Source organism: Dreissena polymorpha, chromosome 3, assembly GCF_020536995.1.
Source record: "Dreissena polymorpha isolate Duluth1 chromosome 3, UMN_Dpol_1.0, whole genome shotgun sequence".
NCBI lineage: Eukaryota > Metazoa > Mollusca > Bivalvia > Myida > Dreissenidae > Dreissena > Dreissena polymorpha.
The window spans coordinates 131,169,266-131,179,067 of record NC_068357.1 but is presented as its reverse complement, the minus strand read 5'-3'; the positions used below and the strand labels follow the sequence as shown (position 1 = coordinate 131,179,067).

The 9,802-nt window shown below is 36.8% G+C and overlaps 1 protein-coding gene across 1 annotated transcript in view; it reads right to left on the bottom strand.

The window, feature by feature from the left end:
* Positions 1-400: 400 nt before the first annotated feature.
* The window catches only part of LOC127871480 (sorting and assembly machinery component 50 homolog), a 30,036-nt gene continuing 20,634 nt past the window's right edge, over positions 401-9,802 (bottom strand). Inside the window, exons 9-14 of the mRNA XM_052414443.1 lie at positions 9,540-9,611; positions 5,347-5,430; positions 4,490-4,628; positions 3,829-3,984; positions 2,040-2,181; positions 401-1,061 (exon numbers count right to left, since the gene is read on the bottom strand). Of these exons, the coding sequence (XP_052270403.1) occupies positions 1,016-1,061; positions 2,040-2,181; positions 3,829-3,984; positions 4,490-4,628; positions 5,347-5,430; positions 9,540-9,611 (639 nt within the window). The 3' untranslated portion in view covers positions 401-1,015. The remainder of the gene's footprint in view (positions 1,062-2,039; positions 2,182-3,828; positions 3,985-4,489; positions 4,629-5,346; positions 5,431-9,539; positions 9,612-9,802) is intronic.

Here is a 9,802-nt window from a genome sequence, read left to right as displayed (position 1 = left end):
ATAATAATAAATTAAAGCGGCGCAGTAGGGAGCATTGTGTTTGTTACAAACACATCTCTTGTTTTATGTTAATTTACATTAACTTCTTCATTTCTACACCCATTTACTTCCAATTGATACTGAACATCTCTTATGACAATACGGTCAATCTCAACTATGCATGGCCCCATTACCAACCCTGGCATTGGGATACGAGTCGGCCTCTGCCGCGCAATTTCTAGTATGCATTGTTTTACTGATTGACGGGTATAAGTTTTTTTTTAAAGATTGTTTCCATAATTGTATGTCTATAATAAATAAATTTGTATACAGCTTTAAGAATTTGGGAATTTGTGACAAAAACATATCTGAGATGGGCCTTTCAACAATCTTATTAAAATCTTTAGAAAAAAATCAACGCTTTATAAAGTGTTAGCTTTTTATTCGTTTAATTGATCATTATATGTTTAATTATATACACGTTGCTCATTTTCAATAGATTTTAACAACAAATAACAATATGTAGCTGCTGACACATCAGGTACACAGTGTCACATTCTCTCGATCACTGGGGCACAGACATACAGTACACATTAATGTCTACGCTATAGTTTAAGGCTGTGCTGAAATATGATCCCATGTTTGAATGCATTTGTTTGAAGAGTAGTTCCATATTTGCCTCAAGACTCCACAGGCTAGTCAAGGACCACCTAGACTGAATATTGCTTTGGAAGAGACTTAACTAGACTGGATATTCCTTTGGAAGAGACTTTAAGGCCATCTGTGGTCAGTCTGTGTGGACTGCACATGCTAATTACACATGACATAATGAAGTTGCTGTTAGTCTTAAATGATATAATATATTTTATAAATATTAAACGTAAGTTAAGTTCAGTTCAGTATAAGGTAAGCAAACAATTAAGGTACAATTACACAGGCTGGTCTGGACCTATGCTGGCTTCATATGGCATAAAACCCATTTTGACATGAAGCAGGTCATATTCAGTCACATGTATCGCCTCTTGACCATGGATTATCACAAGAAGCTTATCCCAACACCTAGCTGCACACCAGGACTTGCACTAAAACAGAGACATGTTCAGGAAATAGTATTCATACTAGCTCACAAAGTAGTACATATACTATGCATACATGTACATCTATAACTGTTGCCATTATTTATGAACACTGATCAATTTGCGAACATTTGAGAAGCATGTGAACTATAACTTTTATTATAAATATTGACTTTGACAATAATGGATATTTTCTCTGAACATTTCTAGAGACCCTAGCTCAGATCTTCATGTTAAACATGTGAATGTTCACAAAATGATTATATCTTGTCATCTCTCAATGAAAGGCACTCATTAAAACATTCCTAGATACAAATAGTGTTCCAGATCACTAATGCGATCCTTAACATCCGTTCATTGCATCCACCCAACATTACCAGAAAACCTAATTGCTTTAAGTAAAACCTCCATAACCTCCATTGCAGAGCAAATAATATCTCCTGATTAACTAATAACGCATAATGGGTGCCAGGCTCGGCTGCCAAAGCCTGTCAATTTTTTTTTAAAAGAGGTCACAGTGACCTTAACCTTTGACCTAGTGACCCAAAAATGGGTGTGGCATGTAGAACTCATCAAGGTGCATCTACATATGCAGTTTCAAAGTTGTAGGTGGAAGGACTTTGATTTGAGAGCCAATGTTAAAAACCTTTACAAACCTTGACACAGACGGCGGACACGACGAGCTGGCTACGACAATACCTCGGGTTTTCTCCGAAAACAGCCGAGCTAATAATAGATCCAGCTGCTCGGAAAATAAGGCTTAATGCATGTGCGTAGCTTTGTCCTAAAGTAGCCTCTGAAGTAAGCATGGGCTAATACTGGACAAAACCTTTTGTTTTTGTTTAAACTATAGCTTGAAAGTGTCATAACAGATTAGCCTGTATGGACTTAACAGGCTAATTTGTTGACAATACTTAACATACATGCATAAGGCCCTGTTTTCACAGAGCAAGGCGTCATATAAATACCATGATTATCACCCACCTGTCACCTGCCTGTTTCCACACAGGCAACACATAGTTGAGTTCTAGCCTGGCCAAACTGCCAAGCCTCAGTACAACTCCTAACCCATAGGACAGCCGAAGAGAGTTCTGAAATGCCTTCCAATTCTCTTTATTAACCTGATCTGAAAAACATAAACATTTGTTTATGGCTTATACAAGTGCATTAAGTTGTATTATTGTATGACATCAACAACAGGGCCAATGTGGCTCTAGATTGCTCGCATGTGTAATGGGGCAAGTTTTGTACCCATGTCCATGATTTGAAAAATCTTTGTAGAGGACCACAATCTCATGTCACATGCCAAATATAAAGCTGTGGGCTAAATGGTTTCAGAGAATAGTTTTAATGCAAATAAACTAAATAAAGCAATATCAAACATTTATACCCTTCACCTGGGCACAGCTAATTTTGACCCAAGGGCATGATTTTAACATATACACACTGTTCGAGAAACATTATATTATATTACATGCCAATATAACACCACTTACCCATGGTGATCTAGAGATATTTTTAAGGTATATCATCCTGTTAGTCTATATAACTCTTTGACCCTAGGATGTAGAGGTTTTGACCACCAAGGGTTTAAATTGAAATTTTGTGAATAGGGCCACTATCTGATGCCCCATATTAAATATTTAACCTGCGGGCCTTATGGTTTCTAATCAGATTTATGAAGTTATTTACTATGCTTGTCTATATAAGTCATGTGTATCCAAAGACATGGACATTTTTTACATCAGATTATACTTTAAACAAGCTTTCTAGAGGACCATAATCTGATGTTACATACCAAATATATAATCTCTGGGACTTGTAAGGTGAGAGGAAAAGGTTTTTAAGTTATTTGCTATTAAAGTCAATATTAATCATGTGACCCCTGCAGGGTACTCAGTTTTTTACCCCTGGGGCATTATTTCTGTTACACACCAGACATTAAACCTCTGAGGTATCTGGTTTCAGAGATTGTAGAAATTTTAATTGATTATATCTTTTTTTTTGCGAGATGGTAACCTACATATGTAGCGGACCAGAATCATTTCATCACATTTAAAAGAGGATAACACCAGGATATGGGCCATGCTTTGTGTAAAGGGGGTTAAATGCATGTACGTAGTGTTGTCCCAGATTAGCAGTCTGCACAGGCTAATCAGGGACGACACTTTCTCCTTTTATGATATTTTAAGTTTAAAGAAAGTTTCTTCGTAGCAAAATTAAGTTTAGGCGGAAAGTGTCGTCCCTGATTAGCCTGTGTGGACTGCACAGGCTAATCAGGGACAACAGTTAACGCACATGCATTAAACCCCTTTATCTCAGATCACGGCTCATATGTAAAGTCTCATGAAAATGCACCCAGGGGTTTGGATAAGATGCTGTTCAAATGAAAAGTTTGTGCAAGACACACAATAGACATGAAACAAAAACTCAGAAGCCTTAGCTAATGGTTGATTCTAAAACAGTTTACCAAACAATCCTGCAGAGAATAAGGAAGAGAACTATCAATAGTAAACCTAAACATGTATGTGATTTTAGGAGTAAAACACACAAAAACAGAGACACAAGAAACCCCTTTTCACATGAAAACTACACATTACAGTGGAGAGAATATTCAGTATACCTTCAAACACGCGGACACTTGTTTCTCTCATTTAAAAGATGCAAAATAAACAATTATTTGGCAATATTAATAAAATTCAATATGTGGTATAACAACAAAAATATGAGCTTTGATACCACTATACTTAGAACATGCATGTGTACTACTCACCCAGACTGAAATTCTCTACGTTGCCACAGTTTCCTGCGTTCACAAAGAAGTGGGACCTGAAGAGCTCCCCAAAGCCCCCGGAACCAGGCCGGAACGGAAGGGGTGTGTACAGATGAAGCCCTCCCATACAGTACACATCACCACCAAGAGCATTGCCTAGACAGGAAATAACAGGGAATAAACAACATTTTTTATAAATGTTTATTACTGCTATCAGAGGTCTTGAAAAAAATAGGACAATACTGGACTGTGCATATTAGCTTATTGCACACAATATGAAACCAACTAAATTTTCCATAAGGGGGGAGGGCTTAGTACACAAATACAGGTCTGGTGATGACCTTTCACCTATTGATTTGAATTTAATGGTAATGGAAAGTTTCCTAATCAAGAACCCTTAAGTTTCAATGTGTCTATTCCTTTAGTAACATTTCAAGATATACTACACCAACACATAATTTAGCACACTCCAGGAAAACCAGGCTTCATGCATGTGTCAAAAGTATACTCTCAGATTAGCCTGTGAAGCTTAAACAAAAATTCATTTCAATTATAAATTCCATTAAAGCACACAAAGAAAGATACTGAAACCACATGAATTAAGCCCGGTTTCCTCAGATATGAATTCAATAATTATCATTTTATGGTATAATTATTATACCATCGCTATGGGGACCAATGCCATTCTTGTTGAATCCTCTGAGAGTTAGGGGTCCCCCTAGGAAGTAGCGATCAGTGATGTTGACTGTCGTGTCCCTCAGGGGTCTCACAATGCCCCCAGCCAGACATACCTGCACCACCTAGCAAACACCAGACACATGGGTACATTTACATGGTGCTCAGAAGATATTGGTTACACTGAAAAGTGAAGTACATTTACATGGTGCTCAGAAGATATTGGTTACACTGAAAAGTGTAACATCTCAAGGAGTCCCACTTTGGGAAAACCACGTTTAATTCATGCGCATCAAGTGTCGAGCCAGATTAGCCTGTGCAGTCTGGATTTTCATTTCCAATAGACATCCTTTAAACAAAAAATTCCATAAAACCATTAGTATTGTTCCTGAGAAGACAGAGCAGACTGCATCTGGGACGATACTTAAGGCACATGCATTAAAATTAAACACTGTTTTCTCCAAGCAAGGCTTATATAATACTTTGTGACCATGATGACTATTATTTTGGTTCTTTTTAAATAATCATGGTAAAGTAATAAACCAGTACACAGCCTATGAAGGTTTTATACAAAACAGTTGAATAACATATTGAGAACTTTTCTGACATAGATAATAATCTAATAACAATAGTCATTGTTAATGTTGTTCAGTAAACAGTTGTACCCAAACTGAGGTTCTAACTATTTTAAACCTACAAAAAAGGTATCACATAATTATTATCCTACTTTTTTTCAAAATATTTTTTATAACCTTTAATACATTATGCCTTAAACAATAATTTTATCTTTAAATAGACGTTGTCAAAATAACTCAACATTATATGAATATAAAAGTTACTTACAGAACTCAATGGCAGAGCTTGATTGGCCTGAAACTCCACTCCATGTTTAAAAAAGTTTGCGTTTCCTCCAATGCCAGCATATTCCTGAAACATCAGATCAGGGCATTTGAATGTTGATTCAAAATATAATATAAATCTTTTTTCGGCGTAAGCTGTATTAAGCCAGCTTTTCACCTTAGCCTGACCTTTGTTAGCGTCCAATAGAATTCAAATAAAACTTCCCGCGGCCAAGTACAGATGAATACACTTCATTGACTGCATTGGCTGATTTGAGAATACGACCAGAACATTGGAAACATGTCCGCGTCTTTGTAACACTGTTTTACTGCGTGTTCAGCATGAAACAATTTTATATCTAATGAAAAGGCTTAATAGATAGAACAGTTTTACACCCAATCTCGACATCAATACAGTTTGTGCGTCCACCTTTTATTTTCAGAAGATTTTCAGCATGAGAACGTTTGCACTTAAAGGCTATTTTCTCATATTTATTACTAACTTCCATATTCCTGTCAACATGTTAACATGTTAAAGTATAGAGAGCAGTGGAAGCGAAGACTCACTTTAATGCATTGCATCTCAACTCGCGAGGTATATCGGGTCAATTTGCGGCCACTGTGTGTGAATGTCAGAGTTTACATACAGGTCATCGCTGCGTCTCTACCCTATGTGCTGATCGGAGTTCTCGGCCAGGATAATAATCGTTACATAATAAAGACGCTATAGCGTGAACTAGGTGAACTGGAATTTTCTTTAGACCAGACAGATGTTAAATGAAGATATCCAGCGATATCATATGGTATGTCAATAATAGATTCTTAATGTGTTTTTCAACAATACCATGATAAATATTATTTTTTAATTAATTTAAAAAGAATTATGCCATCATATTGACTAATGAATTAAGCATGAGGGCAATGATTCTCGATACTGTTAAAAATCGAATCAAATAGCAACGCCAGACAAACCACTAAAACAGGTTTGTTCGAAGAACGCACATATAAATATTTAAAATATATACGGATACTTCGCGTGTGGCAGGTTGACTCATATGTTGTAATTTCACTTCCATTCTTCTTTTGGTTTTCTGTTTTGTATCTATACGTTTATGACAAGCAATATGTAATAAGCCGCGAAAACTCCGCGTATCATCCCGTACTGCGTTTGCTGCAGCTAAGAACTGCACAGAAAAAGACATTCGCTATCTATTGAAGTCTTTACCTTTCATTAACTGGAACCACAATCAACGCCGTATATCTTTTTTAAAGATATTTCTTGTTAAAAATTGGACAAGGAGAGGCCAACACAAACAAGATGTGTTTGTGAAACACTATGTCCCCGTATATGACGTTTGACCTTGGAGGATGACCTTGACCTTGACCCTTCACCACTCAAAATGTGCAGCTCCATGAGATACACATGCATGCCAAATATAAAATTGCTAGCTTCAATATTGCAGAAGTGACATTACATGAGCAATTTTGACCCAAATATTTGACCTTGAAGGATGACCTTGACCTTTCACCACTCAAAATGTGCAGCTCCATGAGATACACATGCATGCCAAATATCAAGTTGCTATCTTCAATATTGCAAAAGTGTACATTAAATGAGCGATTTTGACCCATATATTCGACCTTTGACCTTGAAGGATGACCTTGACCTTTCACCACTCAAAATGTGCAGCTCCATGAGCATGCAAAATATCAAGTTGCTATCTTGAATATTGAAATATTGCAAAAGTGTACATTAAATGAGCGATTTTGATCCATATATTTGACCTACAACCTTGAGGGATGACCTTAACCTTGACCTTTCACCACTCAAAATGTGCATCTCCATGAGATACATATGCATGCCAAATATCAAGTTGCTATCTTCAATATTGCAAAAGTTATTGCAAATGTTAAAGCTGGCACAAACCAACCAACAGACCAACCAACAGACAGGGCAAAACAATATGTCCCCCCCCTACTATAGTGGGGGACATAAAAACCATGATTTAAAACAAACATACCATTCATCCGCGAATATAATACGCACTTTTTTACCTGCCGATTTTTTGTTCAAAATCTAATTTGCGAAAATGCAAAAATCTAGTTAAATTTCGTTGAAAACATCCGCCAATTATATCGGACAGGTTTTCTATATTTGTCTCTTTGTTTTAATGAAAGTGTTCGCAATTCGAACAGTAAACAAAACCCGGTCTGTACCCGATTATGAGACATCGCTTGACCTTATTGTTGTTGAAGTGCACATGGTAGCTGGCCAATCAACATTGAGCTCGCTTACACATGAAATGACGTTGTCGAATGAAACGTGAGAACTTGAGGAGCTATCGGATAATATTGGGTCATTCATGCGCAGACACTGTTTACTTTGAATACACAGTTAATATCGTCGTCTGCCTACAAAATAGCGACCGGACGCTAAGTCGTATAAAGAGATTGGCAAATGAAAAAAAAACGACGTGACAATACCCGTAAATAAATACTTCTAAGCTGACCACTATTTATTTATCTTTCTACCGCATATAAAAACGGAAGTAACCACTGAATATTGTCAAATTGAATAAAATGTGAAAACAAAAAACAGCGTCTCTGCTTTTTTCTTTTGCAATTACTGCTTGACCCCAATGCCAGCAATGGGCCCGTGTGTTATTGGTAATAATCAACGGTAATATAAACAATAGACAGAGATATTTATTATGCAACTGTCATGACAACAGCACTATAACAGGGCTCGAAATTAACACTCGCACACTTGCAAAATGCGAGTGAAAAATACAGATTGCGAGTTAAGTTTTAAGCCACTGGTAATTTTTTGCAAGTAAAGAAATAGTGAAAAAAAAGTAATATTGCTAATGTGCTCGACGTTCTGAACGCTAAACCTTAGGTCATATAACGTCCATATACCCGTATGCGGAAGCCCGCACCTTGTATGTAGACTGGTATACTTATATTACAGATACGAGGATGGTGTTGGTACAGAGAATGTTAAACAGTCTACTAATTCACACGTGTTCATTGAACTTGAACAGACATGGCGTCGAAGCGAAAAATAACTAGCTTCTTTTTGCCCACAGGGGTAAATAACAATACAAAAGATAAAGCAAAGTTAACCGTTGAGTAAAAAAATGAAGTTAAATTATGTTTCCAGCATAATTTTCGAGAATGTTTTTGATTTTGCGAGTTGGTATTAAAGCTGCTCGCAATGTTTTGCAAGTAGAAAAAAAAGTTAAATTCGAGCCCTGTATAACACATCACGATCAATATACAGCGGTATTACTGTGAAACAGATGGTTGACAACCCCAAATTGATTTGATGTTTTCACAACACAAAAATATATTGACACATTTTTTCGGAAATGGAAGATTTCCGACACTGATTTTTGAGTGCGTATTTTACTCAGATTTTCAATTTTTACCGATAAATTTTGAACAAACTCAGGGGTGCGCATTATACACGAGGGCGTATTATATTCGGGCATTTAAGGTAACCAAACTTATTGAAATAAGCAGTGCTCTGTGTAAAGGGGGTTTAATGCAGGTGCATAAAGTGTCGTCTCAGGTTAGTCTGTGGAGTATGGACAGGCTAATCATGGACGGCACTTTCCGCCTAAACTAGATTTTTGCTATAAATATACTTTCTTTAAATGAAAAATATCATTTAAGCAATTAGTGTCGTCCCTGATAAGCCAGTGCAGACTGCACAGGCTAATCTAGGACCTTGCTTAACGCACATGCATTAAACCCCCTTTTTCACAGAGTGGAGCTCAAATGAATTAATAAGATAAAACATATACACACAAATGTTAACCCTTTGCATGCTGGGTAATTTGTCTTCTGCTAAAATGTCGTCTGCTGAATTTCTAAAATTAGCATTTTCTTCAATTTTTTTCAAAGAATACTATCAGAATAGCAAACAGTTTGGATCCTGATGAGACGCCACGTTCTGTAGCGTCTCATCTGGATCCAAACTGTTTGCAAAGGCCTTTAAAATTCGGCTCCAGCGCTTTAAGGGTTAACATGTATTGAAAATAGCAACACCATGTAAGAGCTGAATAGCACACACATGTCGTTAATCAAGCTAGGATAAGAGCATTTGATATATATGCTTAACAACAGTTTATTTTACTGCATTGACCTGGGTATTGAACCTAACTGTCAAAGATTTACTCCAATCATACACACCTGTGTCATTTTAAGCAATGTTCCTCTAGTGGGTAGAACCATGTCATCTCTAGTGTCTCTGACATACGTGTGCTGGAAAGGTACAAACAACAATCCAATGCTACAGGTTATAACAAGAGATGTGTTCGTCAGAAACACAATGCCGCCTATTGCGCCGCGTTGAAATATTAAAAAAGATATCTAAAAATTTGATCTTTGACCTTGAAGGATGACCATGACCTTGAACTTCCACCACTCAAAATGTGCAGCTTCATGAGAACGCC